The 20,562-nt window shown below is 43.9% G+C and overlaps 1 protein-coding gene across 1 annotated transcript in view; it reads right to left on the minus strand.

Annotated features, from left to right (window-relative positions):
* Col4a3 (collagen type IV alpha 3 chain) overlaps positions 1–20,562 on the minus strand; it is a 124,807-nt gene that overhangs the window by 64,531 nt on the left and 39,714 nt on the right. Inside the window, exons 2-4 of the mRNA XM_005360037.2 lie at positions 5,904–5,960; positions 4,185–4,274; positions 483–527 (exon numbers count right to left, since the gene is read on the minus strand). Coding sequence (XP_005360094.1) covers positions 483–527; positions 4,185–4,274; positions 5,904–5,960 — 192 coding nt within the window. The remainder of the gene's footprint in view (positions 1–482; positions 528–4,184; positions 4,275–5,903; positions 5,961–20,562) is intronic.

Below are 20,562 nucleotides of genomic sequence, written 5' to 3' on the forward strand. Positions count from 1 at the left end.
TCCCTCCCTCCTTCCTTTTTTCCTGCCCGCCTGCCTTCCTTCGTTCCCTGCCTTCCCTACCTTCCCGTTCCTTCCTTCCTTCGTTCCCTCCCTTCCTTCCTTTCTTGAGTCTTGCTCTGTTGCTCATGCTGTCCTTAACTCGCACTCCTCCTGCCCTGTCGCTAGAGTGGTGGGATGCGAGACGTGCACCACCAAGGCTGAATACTCACAGTTGCTTCATAATCACTTCTACCTCAAACAGGACAGCATTTTCATCACTCTTGAAAGTCCTCTTGAGCCCTCGCCCCACCAGTTCACATCTGTCCCTAAGTTGGTGACCATTATTTTGATCTCAGCTAGTGGTTTAATTTTCCTGTTCTCAAACTCAATCTGGGGAGCTAGACACGATGGACAGCCTCCTCTCTGACATTTGAATAATGTTTCCCACTAGACGATTGTTAGTGTTCAACCAACAATCAGACCAGATGGGTGGAACTACTAACCCTGATGCCTTTGGGGCCAGTGAGCCCTGGAAGTCCTGGAGAGCCCTAGATCCAAGTGGAAAAAGGAAAAGTCAGTACAGCCAAAACTTTTTGGTGGTAACATACACACACACACACACACACACACACACACACACACACACACACACACACACTGGACGCTCCAGGCTGGTCTCCATGGGTGCTATGCCACTCACATACACCGGATACCCCAGGCTGGTCTCCACGGGTGCTATGCCACTCACATACACCGGATACCCCAGGCTGGTCTCCACGGGTACTACACCACCCCCCTCCCCCCCTCACAGGACACCCCAGGCTGGTCTCCACGCTGAGCAGTTTTCCTCCTGTGAATATTTCCCTGTTGATAAATCTTGATCACTTGATCCAATCAAGTACCAATCAGAATGGACAAACAAAACTGCATTTATACTCTTGCTACTCAGAAGTGTCATCAGGGACCAATGACTTGGCATCAACCTGGGAACAGTCCCGCCCCTTTTCCTCATCCCAGGCATATTGATTCAGAATCCACATTTCATCAGGATTTTGTTAGGGTTCTCCTGCACTGGAAAGTGCTGCGAGCCTGTAAAAGACTCACATTAGCCCAGCAGCTTCTGAGGTCTGATAAGGAAGAACGCCGTGGTTAAAACGGCCAAGGAGGGCAGCAGCTGGTGATTCCATGCAGGAGAAACAACACTTCATAGCGAAAGGTGCCTGACACGTAGGGGAAAATAAATAACAAAGCAAGGACTGCCTGTACCACACATGACTTTCTTTCGAGCACATCCCAGTTTGAGGCCCCCTTTCATAGGGAATAACCTTAAATGGAGAATATTTTAGCTACGCTACTTGCTGTGAAAGCACCATTGTGCAAAAGCTGTTTTCGTCATTCCAGAGAGTTTCAATTTTTTTTTTTCTTTTTGAGAAAAGGCTGTTACAGAGTCTTCTGAGATTGGACTGTCTAGGCCAAAGTCAACCCTTCCCTTCTGAGGTGGAATTTCTGGGTGCAAGGCCACGTTCAAGGCTGTCTCTTTCCCTGGGTGGGAGCTGTTTTGTTATGCGGAGGTCGGAAAAGTAGACAGATTTGCAGGTTCTACTTCCCTGTAGTAAATCCTCTTGTGCAGAAAATAACATTGAGAAAGGAAGCCTATAAATCTGAAAGGTAATTTGGCAAGATTTTAATGTTTTCTGGTTGTTTGCCTTCAGTCAAGTTCTCCCTTGAGGCTGTATGTACCTCTAAGCTATGTTTGAAAATAAGATCTCATGACATGACAGGCATTTCCTGGGTTAGTTTTGTGGAGTATCTGCCCAACGTGCAATCTACACGAGGCAGCATGGAGCTAACAACTCTAACTGCAAGTGATATTCCTCAAGGGGTGCTGAAGGCAAGCGAGCAGAGTAGGGCATAGGGAAAGAAAGAAGAAAGGAGTTCTCGGCTGGTCTACCTGTAGGCTTCACACACCGAAAATACTTGGACCAGAGAAACGAAGGGAAATGCAAGCCCAAGCCCTGAAAACAGTCAATGGAATAGCCAGAGTTTTAAAAAACATAAGTGTGTACGTGCATGTGTGTGTGTGTGTTATGCATGTATGTGAAAGCCAAACGTGTGTGTGTGTGTGTGTTATGCATGTATGTGGAAGCCAGATTTGGCATTTGGTATCTTTATCTATTGTTCTGCATCTTACGTTTTCAAACAGAGACTCTAACTGAACTGAGAGTGTTAATTGGTTCAGTTAGGTTGGCCGGTTATTGAGCTCCACAGATCCCTTCTCTGTCCCTCTGCTCTCAGCTCTGGGATTTAGATGTACATTGCTGTGTCTGGCTTTCACAGAGGTGCTGGGGATCTGAACTCAGGTCCCTATGCTTATATAGCCAGTACATTTTACCTTCTCAGCCATCTTTCCCATCCTAGCTAATTCAAGATTAGCATCAGAAGAAGAAAAGGAGGAAGAATAACACTGGCTTGGACCAGACAGACAGGAATGGTAGAATCCCTGGGCATCAGGCTTGGTTTTGTAAACTGTAAGTATGGCTTTCGTCGCTTAGGTGTGGTCACAGATACTTGTCTCTGCCTTTAGTGCTTGGCCTATAGCTCCCAAGATCCTTCATCCTTCCTTAGAGGTTGGGATACCAGGATTGTCTTTAGCCTCCTAATATTTGACTCTTCATATAGAGCTCCCAGGTCCCTCTGAATCCCCCAACACATCGAGAGACATCTTTTGATGAGGGGGTTTTTGGCAGGCTCCTGGCTTGGGGCTGGTCACCAGAAAGGCTAATCCCCGATTAGAAGCTAGGAGTCTCTGGTTGCAGCCTTACTGTCTAGGCTGAGGAGAGGCTCCTGCCTCCTAGAGGAAGTGCCTCCAAAAGTCTCTAGTCTGAGTTGATTACAGAGAGCTCTGGGCAGGTGGGCATCCATGAACCACAAGAGCGAGACACTTCACTTCCAGGGGACAAAAGTGCCTGCACTGGGACCTTCAGTGAACCCTATGTGTGTATTCACATGTGTCCCTTATAATGAGGTGGTGAACAGAAAGGTCTCTTTGAGTTCTGTATATGCATCACAGTGCCAACATGAGGAATATACAAAACAAGGGGAGGAATAATTGGGTCAGTGCTAGGATTGGGGTAAAAATATCACTTAAGTGTTCTATGCATTTTTCTAATAGATAAGTCAATACAGTTTGCAACTTTGAAAGATTCCACAAAGATCAATTACAATGATTTTTTAATAAGTTTAATAAGTTTACAGCTTGCTGGAGACTAGTAGTCAGGAGAGGTTGTGTGCGTGAGAGCACCCGAATCTGTCTAGCTAATGTCTCCAGTAGGAAGGTATGAGCAGAGGATCTCATGGTGCAGTTATTTAGCAAATCCTCTCGGATGTTTATTGAAACGAGACCTTTGTGTGTCACACCCTTTAGGGTGAAGATGTGTGACAAGTGTGAGGGTGACAGTTTCTGTTATAGACCTTAGAAGCCTGATGCTTAACAGACCCCTCAAAGGTAGAGGTGGCTACGGAGACAGGAAGAGAATCAGGAAAAGGGACTTCCAAAACCAAAGGCAGACAGATGTCTCCAGACCCACTCGATTGGAATGAAAGAAGAGGTTCGTGTCAAGTAAAGACACTAAAGCACCCTCTCAGTGGCCATTTGGAGATCACTGGCTAAGGGGAGGTGAGCAGGAGACCAACAGGTACCACATTAACCATTTCTTCAAGAACCTGACCTATGGAAAAGACAAGGAGAGGTTGACAACCTTTGGTTAGGGCACCTAAGGATCTAGATGAAGGTATATGCCAGTATAGAAGAATACTTGCATATTTTAGCACCAAAAGAGAAGAGACAGCACCAAAAGCATAGTTCAAAGGTCCCTTAGAGAGGAGGTACTCCTGGACTATGGTCATGATGGGAATCCCAGTGGTCAGGGCACAGGTGGAAAGACAGGTCTTCAGTGAAGGAGGAAAGACCTCATCTTCCCGTGTAAGACAAGCTTGGCCAGATTCATGGCTAGAAACTACACGGGCTCTGGGTGACTAAGAATGTACTTCCGAAAGCTCAGCTAAGATGGGAAACCAAGGATTTGTTTTTCATCCACCAGGTGGCTATGATGGGAAATTCTCTTCAGGGCCTCACTGGCCTATGTGGTGGGCATAAAAAGGGGGTTGGTAAACAGAGTATTAACAAAGCTTTAAGGGTGACATACCTTGGGTCCCTGTGGTCCAGGCAAGCCTTCAGGACCTGGAAATCCTTTCTGGCCAGGTAAACCAGGGGGCCCAGCACAGCCTTTCTCCCCCTGTTAAAACCAAAATGAAACAAGAAGCAAGCAGCAATGAGCCAGCAACACACTGCACCACACCCCAGCCTTCTCTTCTTCATGGCGTTCTTCTCTTGCATCAAAGAGTCAATAATCACACTCAGCACCCAGAAAAACCATCATCTAGAGACACACGTCCGTAGGCTTCAAAGTGATGCGCATGTCCTTGTGGAGAATGACTTTTCCCAGATGGTAAACCTACTACTCAGGATAGAGGTTAGAAGGGAAGGGACCAAGAATGAAAAGAACAGTATGTTTAGAAAATTAAGGTTAGGCCGGGCAGTGGTGGCGCACGCCTTTAATCCCAGCACTCGGGAGGCAGAGGCAGGAGGATCTCTGTGAGGTCGAGGCCAGCCTGGTCTACAAGAGCTAGTTCCAGGACAGGAACCAAAAACCTACAGAGAAACCCTGTCTCGAAAATCCAAAAAAAAGAAAAGAAAAGAAAAGAAAGAAAAAGAAAATTAGGTTAGTGGAGTGTGTTTATTAAGGCATGGAGATGGTAAAGGTGAGGTGGAAAACCTTGTTTTGAGGTCTTAGTAATGACAGAATGAAAACAGAATACCATAGAAGTACAGACTGGAGACCTTTTGTTGTTGCACGGGAATGCATCCCCCAATCAGCTATTTTCATAGGAGCTGCAGGAGAGGTGTCAAGGGCAACATCATGATCTTGTAGGTGGAGCTAAATGATGTTATGGGCCCTAGTAGAATTGAGTTTAAAAAAAAAAGCCTTCCCATGGATGTGAATACCAAGAAATAGTCTTAATAGTTAAGGCCACTAGTTAATTTGTTTTGTTACAACTGGTAAATGCAACAAATAAATAAATAGATAAATAACTACATAAAGCCACAGAAAAGATTGAACGTCTGGTCCTTTCCACTGGTATGTAGGCAAGCACACCTGCTAAACAGAGACAGAAGTGGATTTGCTACACTCTTCAAAGCTCAGTTACTTTCCCATGTTTCAGGACTGCATTGTGTGTATAGCTGTTAGTTACCCTTCATTATTGTTGAATAGTTAATTAATGTTTCCGAGGAAGGAGTTTGTAAACAAACAACAAATACTTTAGCTCTGCCTGTCTTAATTTTCATAAATTGCGAGTTAATGGGGGCTAACTGATGAGATTTCACAGCATTCTTTTTCTTTGAATTCTGCAATGGAGCTTTGAAATTTTTTTTTCCTTAACTGGAGTGCTGCTGCTGGATTTTACCACCAGGGGGCGATCTTGTCCCAGTGCTGCGGCACAGCATCTGTGGGTTTCATTCAATGTTTACATAGAAGCGAGAGAATCAAGTTGTTTTAGTTTCTTCTCTCATGTTTAGCAACATCATAAATATAGTGTATGCTAGGGAGGCGTCTTAAAATGTTCTCTTTCTGCCAACTTGCTACTTATTCAGCCGAGAGAGTTACAGTCTAACTGACAGTATTTACACAAGGAAGCAGGAGGAGCCAAAGCTTCCTAGAAGGCTTTCAACATTATTTAAGGTTAATGTTTATATATAATTACTTTAAACGTGGATTTAGGGGACTTTGATAACGTAGTGAAGATCTCCACTACAGAAGAGTAAAGTGTGACAGACTCAAGGCAGCGGGATGTTCTGTTCTTACCTTCTCCCCTTTGGTCCCCACGCAAACGCACCGGCCCTTGCCTTTGCAGACGCAGCCCTGGAAAGAGCAATAGAGGACGGTTGATGGATAGCCAACCCATTTTATGTTCTTTGAATCTTGGACACTTAAACTCCCATGCATGGGACACTGGCATTTCATCAATAAATGTGAAGAGGAAAACCATCCTAGAAAGAGTGTCAAATGACATGGAAGTGTCACCGTTTTTTGTTTTTTGGACTTGGGAAGTTAGGCAACTTGTTTGTGGAAAAGGAAAAGCTGTTTATCTTTCTCCCTTTTTCCATGATAAGAAAAGGTTGGACTGTCTGAAACTGCCATTGTTGTGGGCGAAAAGTGGTGTAACACTGGCATATTCTTGGCTTCAGTAGAACGTGCGTGCGTGCATGCGCTTGTGTGTGTGTGGGTGCGTGTCTGTGTCTGTGTGTTTGGGTTCAATGCATATTTGTACCTGATTTTCCTGTGTGCAACAAATCTCATATATCATGACTGAACACATAACATGTTCCACAGGTGATTCCAAGCTTCGCTTTCCCTGAAACAACGCTCAAGACTAAAGTAGATGCTCACTGTGTGCCTTTTAGACCTTCACTCACTATGCTGACATCTGAATGATCTTCCTTATGAAAAGAACGAAAGCTACATCACTGAGCTGGGGAAATGCTGTCCTATCTCGTCCCTTTGATACCTCCACAAACTCAGCTCTTAGAAACTATGTACAAATCAGCTCTAAAAAATATTGACTACCTACAGAGAAACAAGAAGAAAAATAGCTGTACATGGCAGATTTAGTATGTACTTTGACATAAATAATATACTCTGTGGTCATACATGAACCTTTTCCTTCAATGTTTCCTTTAGTTAATACTAACTGCAAAATTAGTTTTCTTCTATAGAAAAATATGATCGATAATTGATAATATCAAGTGATATTTGATATTGTACAAAGCTAGGAGGCTGGTAGGTAAATTACAAAGGAAAGAGGGAATTCTATTTGTGTAACTGAAAAGAAAAAGTCTCAACACATAATTAACTGAATATGTTTCCTGAGGGGATGACGGGGGCTTTTGTGCCATTCACAGAGGTGAGTGTGTGTGGGGGTGACTTCCACTCTTCCCACCCTCACCCATTCATCAACATTGTGATTTATATGAATGGGAAGTAACTGACTGAGGCGTTGATAGCCTCCCTGAGGTTTGGTTACTTGATATTCTCAGAAGACCAGGTCTTTGCTGTTTTCCTCACAGGTGTTTGGCATGATACAAGCATGTCTTGATGATCTCAGATTTGTCTTTCTGGATTTTTAACTGTCTACATTCATGTCAGTCATGTGTTTAGCTGCACTCTTATTAGCAATGGCTTCCCTGAACATCCACGACATCTCATCTCTGCCCCACGACTAACTGAAACAGAAACTTAGGGCCAGCTCTCAGGAATCTGTTTCATGAAGGCCTCTTGCTGGTAGTGATTTCTTTCTCACAGTTGAGGACTCCATCACTGAGTGCACTTGACATAAGTATATGTACAGTTCCCTAGCCAGTGTCTTCAAGTAGAGCACACAAGGAATTCCCCAGCCACTGTTCCCAATAGACAGCAAGAAGCTCTGCCTCTCATCAGCCACAGACACCTGGATCCTGAGCATCTGATCCACAGAAGGGAGAGGTATCTTAGCCATTATCTAAACCAGAGAATATTAAATGGGGCCACAAGGCAGACTATCTATCTATCTATCTATCTATCTATCTATCTATCTATCTATCTATCTATCTATCTATCTATCCATCCATCCATCTATCTACCTATCTATCTATCATCTATTTTGGAGGTTGTATTGGGCCTCCTCTCCTGGGAACCTTTCAGCTAGAGCTTGAGTGAGTACCTCCTTGCTGATCTCCTTTAGTCTAGACCACATCTCCTCTCTTATCCCTTCTCGTGGATTTTGTAGTTACATGTTTGATGTACATTTTTTTCTGATGCCTGTATGTTCATCCCAAGAGAGAAGGACCCACCCAGCATTGCTCATGCAGATATCCTATTTGTGCTGTACACCCTGAACAAACTCTGCACTGATTGGATGGAAGCTTATGGCTCACCCTGGACTTGGAATTTTAAAGTCCAGGAGTTATGTGATGGTTATTTGGCAATTATGATTGAGGTGAACAAGAACGGAACCAGAGCCTTTAGTTATTTGCACATGTTAAAACCAGTGCAAACTGAATTGCTTGTTAGTTGTTTGGACTGAAGAAAATTTTAGAAAACATTAAGTCTATGAAGGCTAAAAAGCAGTACAAGAAACGGCCATATACTATCTCGCTTAAGTTCAGCAGCTGTTGGTATAATCTGCTACTCCATTCCATTTTCATTTGTGTCTGTTGTTCTCTCCTACTTCCTTTCTTTACACACACACACACACACACACACACACACACACACACACACTCCCCTGTCACCAAACAACCCAAAAGCAAATGGCAAGCGTGCTGACATGTTACTCCATATGAGCATGTATTCTCACCTAACCACAGCACGTTAATGAAGAAGCCCAAATGGATATCATCTTAGCACACTTGTTTATTAGAGGATCGTAGTTTATTTAACGTTCTTGATGATGGCAGAAACTTGAAAGCTGTTCACATCTAGCAAATCTTTGATTGTATAGTAGAAACTTCATCACTTAAAAAACATTTCTAGGTTTATGTGTATGTATAATGTATGCCACATGCATCGGTGTAGCCCCAGAGGACAGAAAATTACATATCGTTCCCCAAAGTTGGAGATTATGAGGCCCCAACACACGTGCTCAGAGAGCTGAACTTGGGTCACCGTTAACAGAAAACTGTCAGATGACTTGCTGGCTAGAAGAAGGTACAGAGAGTCTGATCTTTCTGGGCTCCAACTCAAAGGACAGGCGTTTTGAGTGGGCCACTGTATCCTATCTTCACAATCCTCCCTGTTCTTATATCTTGCGGCCGCGTAGTAGACATGGCTCCACAGCTAGGTCCACAGCTGTCTCTCTCTGCCTGGGTTAGCAGAACTATTCCAGAATCAGTCAAACAGTCAGGGTGTGGCCTGCCCACATGTCTGCACAACCATGCTGTCTGGGACTTCAGAATGTGTTACGTGACAACTTGCCTACAGGTAGATCCTCCACCTGACTGGACGACCTCCACGTTACAGTAAGAACAGCTCTCTGGCAACTGTTCTCAGGCCCGTGTGGTGGCCATAGAGGGACTGCATGGGACCTCATGAAATAAGGTCCCCAGGGAGTGATCTTTCATGCAAGGTATAAATTCTTTTCATCTTGCCCTCTTCCCTTAAACACAATCTAAACTTTGCAAATATATTTCAATCAGTTGGTCGTTAGATTCCTCAATGAAATGATTCAGGAGCCATGGCTAAATCCTTTGCATTCATTTTGATGGACCTGTTTTTTAAAATGCCACAACCACCTTAATGGATGCAACCCATTGATTACTATTCAGAAGTTAACTCCCTTAAAAAGCCATAGGGCCAGCAGCTACCGTTCAACCAACTCCACTGACTGGCTATTTCTCATACAATAGTTTTATGATTTTCCCTTTTTCAGCAACAAAGTGTCCTTATGCCAAACCTCAAGGAAGTAAGGAGCAGGACGTTCTTAGTAATCAACCCTGCCCTCTCTCCCCTGGAATCAGAATGTTGCCCGAGGCTAGTGCTTTGGCACATTGGAATATTAAATAACTCACCTGGAGGGGGGCATCATTCTTTTAATGAGTACATTCATGTTTTATAGCCTCAGAATGCATGATAAACATGCACTGCAGAGAATCTAAAATATTTAGAGCCCTGGATCCCATACCCAGTACACACGGGCTACCGTATGTATGTCCTGTGGGTCATCAGTGCAGGTTTCAAGTAGAGTTTAGGGTCAGTTGCCAAAGGCTTCCCAGTCATTGGTTCCACTTGAAGAGGAAGGCGTTAAGGTTTGCCTTGTGGCATGTGGCGATTAATGAAAGAAAGGACCTTGAATTACAGAGAGAGCAAGGGTTTGGAGGGAGGGAGTCAAAGGAGAGATGACACAACTATGTTATAATCTCAAAAAAAAAAGATTCATCTTGTGATGGTTTGCAGAGGAATAGGGATCAGTGAAAAGCTGCTTACAAATGGCTGTGCACTCAGTAAGGTCTCAGGCACTGGGGACTTTCCCTCTCTGTTCCACACATGACTATTTGCCAAAGGCCAGCCATGTGACTGTCTGACTTTATCTTCAGTCAGTGTAAACTAGCCATGTTCCCCTGAAACATTTCCTCCTGAGTTCATCCAACGCCAGAAAACTGGCCTGGACTTCCAGAATAAGGATGAGACTGAAAATTCTTTGTTAGTTCCACAACGGGATCATAGCATCTGTTACCAGTATCTGTAGAGGATACCAAGTGTATTAGTTGACTAGTTCAATGTTATTTGCACATGGGCAGAGATACTGTAATATTTTATTTATTTAATAAGTAAAATTCCCATATTTATTTAATAAAATGTTCCTTAGAAATCTCAGTGGTATCTGATATTCATAATGATGGGTGCCAATTTGTACAGGTGATATACAAGCAGCAATTACTCAGCTGCTGCCTGGGCAGCCGGGATAGGCTTTGTCTCAGCTCCCACAGCATCCAAGCAAGATCACCCGTGCTCTGTTAAACTTAGCCAGTGTTTGGTGCTGCAGAGTTGGCTCAGTGGTCAGAGTGGATGCCGCTCTTCCAGAGCACTTGAGTTTGGCTCCCGCCATCCATATTGGGTGGCTCACAACCACTTGTAACTCTCGCTCCAGGAGATTCAACACCCTCTCAGACCTCTGCAGGCACCCCCCCACACACACGTGGCATTTACCCACACAATCACACACATAAAGAAAAATAATAAATTAACAAGCCATCTAATGAGCTCCATTGATTCTTACTGTTTATGAAAGGTGCAAGAAATTTATACATACATTTTTACTTCCCATTAATAGAAAACATTTTTCAGATTCCCCTCCTCCTCTCTGAACATGGCACGTCCCATTTCTGCTGCTCATGATGTGGAAGTGGCCTCCTGCTCCCTCTGTCTCTCCCCACATCTAGCTACCCGGGGTCAGTGGGAGGGGAAGCTGGCATCTTCGGAGTTGGTTCACACTCTAATGAACAGGGCTGCTGACTTTGCATTAACATGATTGACCCTGCCAGTCTCTGTGCCCAGCCAATGGCCCGAGGCAATGGTTTTCGTATGTGAAAAGAAGAGCTGAGCCAGTCCAAGCCAAGCGGTGCCAGACAGGCCCCCACCAACTGTTCTCCGCAGAGTGGCCTCCGCCCAGTGGCCTGCAGCTTTGGCAGCTCGCCCTTCAGTGAAGAAGGGTCTGGCGAGGGGTTGCCTGCTCCACCCACCGTCATCTCCACCGGTGTTCCCACTCTTCCCATCTTTCAGCTCCTGCCCAGGGAGATGGCACTGGTCTAGACAACAAACCCAGCCACCCGCTTTGGATTTTCTGAGTGACAGACAAGCCTGCAGTTGAGTGGCAATATGAGTTCTCCGGCATGTTTGGAGATAAACACTTAGGTAAAAACACGTCCTTCCTGCCTTGTGTATTCCAAAGAGTGAGGTGCGTGTCAGTTACTAGCAACTCCTGTCCCCTAAACTATTTTAAAATCTTTTAGTTTTAGGCATTTCTAATTAGTATACATCTTACTGTGGAGTTTTCAAACAAGCACTGTTTTTGTTTGACCTGGAGTCCCTTCTTCCCTGTCACCTCCCATCCCTCTACTCTCCTATTTTTTTAAATATTTATTTATTTATTATGTATACAATATTTTGTCTGCTTATATGCCTGCAGGCCAGAAGAGAGCACCAGACCTCATTACAGATGGTTGTGAGCCACCATGTGGTTGCTGGGAATTGAACTCATGGCTTTGGAAGAGGAGGCAATGCTCTTAACCGCTGAGCCATCTCTCCAGCCCCCTATTTACCCAATTTATAACCTCCTTTCTGCCTTCATGTCTCACATATCCTATAGGTGTCCCGATTACCTCAGCATCTCTTGCTCTCTTCCCCTGAGCTCCTTTCTAGTCTTACAGTCTATACCCATACTTCCTTACTCATCCTCGTTCATATATACTTATGAACGTTATAAGCTCAGGTTCATGTATAAGGGAGAACATTGGCTTTTTTCCTTTCTGAGCTTGTTTTTTTTTTTAAATTTATTTATTTATTAAGGATTTCTGCCTCCTCCCCGCCACTGCCTCCCATTTCCCTCCCCCTCCCCCATCAAGTCCCTCTCCCTCATCAGCTTGAAGAGCAATCAGGTTTCCCTGACCTGTGGGAAGTCCAAGGACCGCCCACCTCCATCCAGGTTTAGTAAGTTGAGCATCCAAACTGCCTAGGCTCCCCCAAAGCCAGCACGTGCAGTAGGATCAAAACCCATTGCCATTGTTCTTGAGTTCTCAGTAGTCCTCATTGTCTGCTATGTAAGTCCGGTTTTATCCCATGCTTTTTCAGACCCAGGCTAGCTGGTCTTGGTGAATTCCCGAAAGATCATTACCATTTTGGTTACTGTAAAGCTTTCTAGGTTCATCTATTTTCCTGTAAGTTTCCTCAGGTATATTTGTGTGCGTATGAATATATAAGACTATATGAATTCCCTTGTGTATATGCACCACATTTTCAGCATCCACCCATCCTCTTTCTTTCCAAACAATGCAGCAGTTGACATGGGTTTGCAAGTGCGTGTGTGTCAGGACATGGAGTCTTTGGGGCGTTTACCCAGAAGTGGTATAGCTGGATCTTATGGTAGCTCTAGTTTTAATTTTTGAGAAGCTTCTCTACTGATTTCTGAAACGGCGGAACTAGCTTAGATTCTTGCTCACGGTGAGTAAAGGGTTCACTTTCCCCCCACTTGTGCTGGCGGGTGTCACTGGATTTCTTGATCTTAGCCATTCTTCAAGGGGCATGTGGTGTCTGTATTATGAAGAGTCTGTGTATTGTTCCTTTTTCACATCCCTCAGCCTAAAGAAAGACTCACTGACCTGCACAGGTTAGGCTGGGAGGTGCCGAATGGGCCCGAGGTGCCTCTTCTCTGCTCGTCCTGTGAAACACTGTTGACTTTGTCATCTATTGTTCCAGAATTTTCTCTTTATAGGTGAAAACAAACTAATTTTACATTGTCATGTGTACCAATGGGTCCACTAAAACAATATGATATGTTAATGACAGTGTTTTTAGAACCAATAACTCTTAACACGAAAACTTCCCCTGCTTCCCCACTCCCCAGACATGGTGGTTTCTTTGTGTGACAGCTCTGACTTTCCTGGAACTCACTTTGTAGACCAGGCTGGCCTCAAACTCACAGAGATTCTCCTGTTTCTGCCTCCTGAGTGCTGGGACTAAAAGCATGTGCCACCAGTGCCTGGCTGCTACTTACTCTTTTAAAGTATATGTTTCTTATGTACAAAAGCTGCCTGCTTCCTTGCACTGGTCAGTTGCTGGGGAAATAATGGCATTCTGCTTGTTGACTTGAGGGTCCTGAGATACTTTGGGGACTTGTAGGCATGTCCAGCACACAGTCTGCAAATACCATATAACCCAGTGCAGAATGCAAGACTTTTATGCAGCTTTATTTGATAACTTGACTGTGCAATTCTCCATTGTGAATTTTACGTCAATGCATCATGTCACAATATCAAAACACTGGTCACACCATTTGTCTTACGCAGTGGTTGACCCTGTGTGTAGTAATATTGACTGGCCAGGCAAGATGAGCTCAGTGGAACCACAGGAACAATTCTAGTATGGGGGCAATGAACTGCTTTCTGGTTGAATTGTATGCCCAGTCCAGGTAAATGAATTCATGTCCGGAACTGTAAACCTAGCCCAATGCCTGTGACTGGGGAGGTAACAGGTCCTGGTAGGGCAAGTACTGCTATTGTTTTGTCAAACGAACATGATGCCCAACAAACTGCCTTATGGCTGGCCACCTTTATGTCTTAGAATAGTTTTGCTGTCAGCTTTGGTCAGAGTGATGAGTCATGACTGCAGAGGCTTGCACTTGGTCAAATATAGTGTTAATATAAAGTTAAATGTCTCAGCACAGGTGGGGCAGCTCTGTCACTCCTTCCAAGGCTCAGGGAACATTATGGAGAGGGGCAGGAGGAGCATGGTAATCAGATGAAGTAGGTTGCAGAGCAGTATGGAATGCTGGCTTCTGGGCATGTCATGACTCCCACACTCTTGAACTCACAGAGACTGTGGTTACCTGCACAGGATCTTCTCGGGGGCTGTCAGCACCCTGTCATGGCAGGGAGAGACACTCATCATGTCTCACCCCCTCTGAGGACTTATACACAGGTAAGTGTTGATGGAGAGAGAGAAAGGAGAGAGACAGAGACAGAGGGAGGGATGGAGGGAGGTAGACACACACACTCAGAGAGACAATAGCTTCTGTGGAGTTGAAGTTGGTTCCTTTTTGAAGAGGAACTCAGGAAGGGGTGGTCAGGGAAGGAGAGGGCTTTTAATCTCAACCTTTCATGTTAAGGGTATTTTATTATTATGACGCTACTCTGCATGTTTTGCTTTGCTGACAATTAATGATAAAAGTAAAAAGTCCATCTAGGATAGCTGTTTTGAAAATCAAAACTAATAGTCAAAAGGACAACAAGACATTCATTTCCAATATAGAAAGTGCCTTTTCTTTTACATTCAAAGGCCTGTAATTTATTAGTTGTTTTCTCAAACTACTGAACATGCTAAGTTCATCTTAAATGGTATTTTTTTTTCATTTGGAAAACTACTAACTTAGCTTTGATTTCCTTACAGAGAAAGCATGCAGTTAGAGTAAACAGAGGAAAATTTTAAACACAAAGCGATGAAGGCATTTGGTGAAGAATCTGTAAAGCTGGAAAATTTTTACAGACACACCAAAACCACCGCTGATAGGAGATGGTGACTGAGTTACAAGATGCCAAGATGGCCTCAGCTTCTCCCACCTCATTCTCGTTCCTGACCTGGTCCAGATTGCCTTTGGAGCCTAGAGCTTTTTATTTGACCTTGGCAAATGACTACACCTCAGTTTGAAGAGATTTTGGAGAGCCACACTACACATTGACTTTTCTGCCTGAAGATTGGCCTGTGTGAAGAGCCACGGTGCCTGCATTTGTTTTTTGGCTGAATTGGGCTCCACCCAAGCTGCTCACTACCCTATCAAACTTCTTCTCCCCCAAGGGACATAGGTGATGCTACCTAAGTAAGAGATGGTGTGGGGTTGGGCATAAGCCAAGGAATTATGACTATGACTCTTCATAAAGGATAAGAAAATCTTGAGTTAGCTTTTTTAAAAATTGTTTTTGTGTGTATGCATGCATATTCTGTGTGTGCACATGTGTGTGTGTGTTCTCTTTCAATGTCCTTAAAATAAAGTTTTGTATGTTTCAGGCTGGCTTCGAACTTGTTTATCTGCCAACTGGTCCACCTCCCAAGGGCTTGAATCGCGTGTGTGCACAATCACCCTCAGTTTATGTGATGCAGGAAATGGACCCCCAGAATTTGTGCATGTTAGGCAAGCTATCCCTACACCCTGAACTTTGCCTCTTATAATGTGAGATATAAATTTATTCAAGATGATTAATTCTAAGTAGCATGCTGGTCTGGCAGTCTTGGTTCAGGTCACATTGTGATTCAGAAAATTCTCTCCATGGTATTTCATTCTCAGTCTCTTAATACTCCAGCTATCTGGAGCCAGGATAGCCTTACTCTCCCAGAACCCCATCCCTGACAAGCAGGCCGAGGCTGGAGTCTGGATTGAAAAAGTGCTTAGCAGATTCACCTGTAAGGGTTCCCCAGACCACACTGACAAAATCCTCAACATATCTACTATTAAAAATAAACTTATCTCCACTTCAAATATCATTACTATTAATTCCTGTGGTATTTGCGAAACAATAATATAATATACTTAGTTTGAAAAATGCAGACTAGTTGGGGTTAGTCTGTGACTCCAAATAAACTCCACAAATTAGATTATGCCAACTTCCTCCATTAAACATATTTGCTTATCATGAACGTCCATCAGTGCCAAGTCTACACTCATAAACTTAGGATGTTATTTTGTGTTCTGGTGACCACGTTCACCCCCTCCCCCCAGCTTGAGGTGCTGGTCCCCAGGAAGTGTTGTGTGCTGTTCTCACCCACAAAAGCTGCCTACTTGTTCACATTCCTGTGCTTTTCCACATGGTGTGTGGCTGCCATAGCCACTCCTCCATGTCCAGTCCTTTGCTTAGGTAAGTTTGCATATTTGGGAGCTGTCCAGAGGTTACCCTTTTCTTCTCTAAGTACTCAGAGCAGTTGCCAGTCCCCTCACCTGGGTGGCACATACTGCTCTCAGAACGTCCATCTGTTTCCTGCTTTGTTTCCCTGGTTTTCAGCACCACGTGGTTCAGCTTCTCAAGGGAAGACTCATTTTACCCTTCTCTGTGTTCTGACCAGTTCACAGCACCGGGGAAAGATGGGGCTGTTCTTTAGGGAGGAAACCATCCTCTTAGCTCCCACAACTTCACGAGTGTAAGGAGAAGTTTATGTCCTGCCCAGTCTCTCAACTATTCAGTCCTAAAGAAGCACACAGAGGCCTACATTAATAATAAACTGGTTGACCTATTAGCTCAGGCTTTTCATTAACTAGTCTTTACAACTTAATTAACCCATAGTTCTTGTCTATGTTTAGTTATATAACCTGGCACCATTTCTCAGTGTAGCATTTTCATCTTGCTTCCTCTGTGTCTGGGTGGTGACTGCAGGCTGAGCCTTTCCTCTTCCCAGAATTCTCCTAATCTGGTCGCCCTGCCTATATTTCCTGCCTGGTTACTGGCCAATGTGTGTTTTATTGAACCAATATGAGTGACAAATCTTTACAGGGTACAAGAGCCTTATCCCATAGCACATGAGTAAATTCTGAATAAATCCTGGAAGGAAAACTCCAGGAGATAGCATGGACGGTGGAGGTGATCTTGCAAGTTGGCCAAGAAATGTGTGCTGTGACGGAAATACAAGGGTTTGGGAATTGTGGGGAATGCACGGGGGGGGGGGGAGAGAGAGAGAGAGAGAGAGAGAGAGAGAGAAGCTTGGTAGTGAGACTTGAAGGATCAGGTTGGCAGGGGAACTCTCTGTGCTTAAGGGTGCTTTGAGGGACTTTTACCTTGAATGAAACATCTTCTGAGATCAATGACATGATGATCCATGCTCTTACTCTCAAAATCACCCCCACACACCGTTTCCTATGTTCTAACTCCACATTTATCAGCAGACCTAGAAATGATGTCATCCACTCATGCATTCAGCATTTATTGAATGCCTACTATGTGCTAAAGAATATTTTAAATATGGGCACATAGCAGGAGGAAGGAGACAGAGAACAACAGACAAATAAAGATGTAACGTAGTATCACCATGTACCAAACTCAAGTCCAAATGGATCAAAGACCTCAGCATAAAGCCAGCCACACTGAACCTTATAGAGAAAGTGGGAAATACACTAGAATGCATTGGCACAGGAGACAACTTCCTAAATATAACCCCAGAAGTACAGAAACTGAGAGAAACAATTTATAAGTGGGACCTCCTGAAACTGAAAAGGACATGGTCAACAAGACAAAACAACAGCCTACAGAATGGGTAAAGATCTTCACTAACTCTACATCAGACAGAGGTCTGATCTCCAAAATATACAAAGAACTCAGGAAACTGGACACCAAAATAACACATAATCCAATAAAAAAAATGGAGTACAGACCTAAACAGAGATTTTCAACAGAGGAATCTAAAATGCCTGAAAGACACTTAAGGAAATGTTCAACATCCTTAGTCATCAGAGAAATGCAAATCAAAACAACTCTGAGATTCCATTTTACACCTGTAAGAAAGGCCAGGATCAAAAACACTGATGACAACTTAAGCTGGAGAGGTTGTGGAAAAAAGGGAACACTTCTGCATTGCTGGTGGGAATGCAAGCTGGTACAACCCTTTTGGATGTCAGTGTGGCGATTTCTCAGAAAATTAGGAAACAACCTTCCTCAAGACCCAGCAATACCACTTCTGGGTATATATCCAAAGGATGCTCAATTGTATCACAAGGGCATGTGCTCAACTATGTTCATAGCAGCTTTGTTTGTCATAGCCAGGGCCTGGAAACAACCTAAATGTCCCTCAACCGAAGAATGTAAATACATTTATGGAAAATGTAGGAAAATGTAAAATGTAGGAAAATTAGGAAAATGTAATACATTTATGTAATGGAGTACTACACAGCAGAAAAACTTAATGACATCTTGAATTTTGCAGGAAAATGTATGGAGCTAGAAAACATTATTTTGAGTGAGGTAACCTAGACACAGAAAGAATTATTACATGTACTCACTCATAGGTGGTTTTTAAACACAAAGCAAAGGAAATCAGCCTACAAAGCACAATCCCAGAGAACTTAGACAACAATGAGGACCCTAAGAGAGACTTACATAGATCTAATCTACATGGGAAGTAGAAAGTATAAAAATACAAGATCTCCTGAGTAAATTGGGAACATGGGGACCTTGGGGGAGGGCAGAAGTGGGGAGGGGAGCAGAGAAAAATGTAGAACTCAATAAAAACCAATAAAAAAGATGTAAAGTAGTATGTTACTACCAATCACTGAAAAAAAAATGGAAGCAGGAGAGAAGGCAATGAAGTGTGAGGTGGACCAGCAATGATTCCATAAGGTGGCCAGGGACTTTGACCGTACAGAGCTGAAAGACCGAAGGGAGGGAGACTCATTCGGCCACATGGAAACTGTAGGATTTAAGCTGGTGTATTTTGCCAGAGGAGCTCAGAACGAGCATGGAGAGTGTGTGTTCATGAACGCTCTGATGCCTCACTGAGTGTGGAATCAAATTAACAAGGAAAAAGAGACAGGGACACCAAGAACACAGGGACAACATCAAAGGGTTACACGGAGCAAGGACAGGATTGTCCCCTCAAAGGGACAGAGAAGGAGATAAGAGTGGATGCTCGGAGAGGGATATTGGAATTGGTAAGGTCAGGGAGTGGTGACCAAGGTCACCAACTGACTGCTACTGCTGACCCCTGTACGCTGGGGAAAGGCTAAACCACTTCAAAAAGCTCACAGCATAGGATTCCGGAATGACAGAACCCGCAACTCCGGTTTGCAGAAAGAGCCGGTCTCCTCAAAACACCTGGCAACTGTTCTGAGAACATGAAATTGAGGTTATAATTTATTGTGACTGACAGGACATTAGTGACAATACTTTCAACTAACCTTCTTGTGCACAGAAAGTGATCAAGCTGATGTCACCAAGACCTCATGTGAGTCACATCTGTGATACGAAACTGCCCAAGTCTAGGGAGATTGAGCAAGAGGCAGTCTCCCCCACTCTGATCCACTAACGAAAGTATAGGCATGGAAAAGGAAATGTTGGCCAACTTTGGTCTCCTGAAAAAGTCTAGAAAACCCCAAGGAGGTTATAACTCAGTGTTAAAAGCACTGGCGGCTCTTCCAAAGGACCCAGATTCAATTCCCAGTTCACAACTGTCTGAAACTCCAATTCCAGGGGAATCAGAGCTCACAACTATCTCTAACTTGAGTGAGGACACCCTCACACAGACAAACGGACAAAAAATAAAATAAAAAAAGAAAATCCCAGGGAGACGCTACTAATGAAATGCCAGCCTAGATAAGTACAAAAATTATGGGGAAACACTTGGACTTTACCAGACAGAAATGCTACCATCAAGGCCACAGCTGCAGACAGACAAGTTTCTGGAGCCACTTACTGGCTATGAGAAAAAGATTGTCACAGGGGCCTAAATGCATAAGGGTAAATGAATAAGGCTGTACATTGCTTAGCTATGCAAAGCCTCTAACCATTATTAAAGTAGTCAGAGATGAAACATGAAACTGAGATGATGTGGGAAGTGACAGTCTTTCACGGTGATCAGAACAGATCGGAAAGAAGCGATTGTGGGATGGCAGCTGCTGGGGCGCCACACAAAACAAACCACACCGGGATCAACAGCTCCTCAGTAGCACACAAGTGGGTATTTTAGATATTTTGATGATTGGCTGACTTTTTCGCTCTCATCTGATAACTGATACCAAGTGGGTAAAATCTCCCAAGCAGCAGAGGAGGTCAGGGAAGAAATGGCCGGAGTCCTTAAGATTGGCACAGTGAAAAAAAAGGCAATGGCAGATGCAGGGTGTTATCAATAGCAAGGCATGAGAGGAGAACCATGTCAGAGCCAGTAGGCAGCCAATAGGGAAGGCAGATAAAAACCCAACGGTAGGTCAGAGGATACATGCTACATTATGGTGTCTCTCTGGAACATGTAAGGGAAAGGGAATTAGTGGTGTGTGTGTGTGTGTGTGTGTGTGTGTGTGTGTGTGTGTGTGTGTGTGTGCATGCCTGTGTGGCTGTGCATGCATGTGTGTACATGTGTGTGTGTGTAAGCTAGCAGTGACATTGAGTACCTTTCTCTATGGACCATCATCTTTGTTTTCTTTTCTTTTCTTTTTTTTTTTTTTTTTTTTTGGTTTTTCGAGACAGGGTTTCTCTGTGGTTTTAGAGCCTGTCCTGGAACTAGCTCTTGTAGACCAGGCTGGTCT

Source organism: Microtus ochrogaster, linkage group LG2 (genome assembly GCF_000317375.1).
Source record: "Microtus ochrogaster isolate Prairie Vole_2 linkage group LG2, MicOch1.0, whole genome shotgun sequence".
In the NCBI taxonomy this organism is placed as follows: Eukaryota; Metazoa; Chordata; class Mammalia; order Rodentia; family Cricetidae; genus Microtus; species Microtus ochrogaster.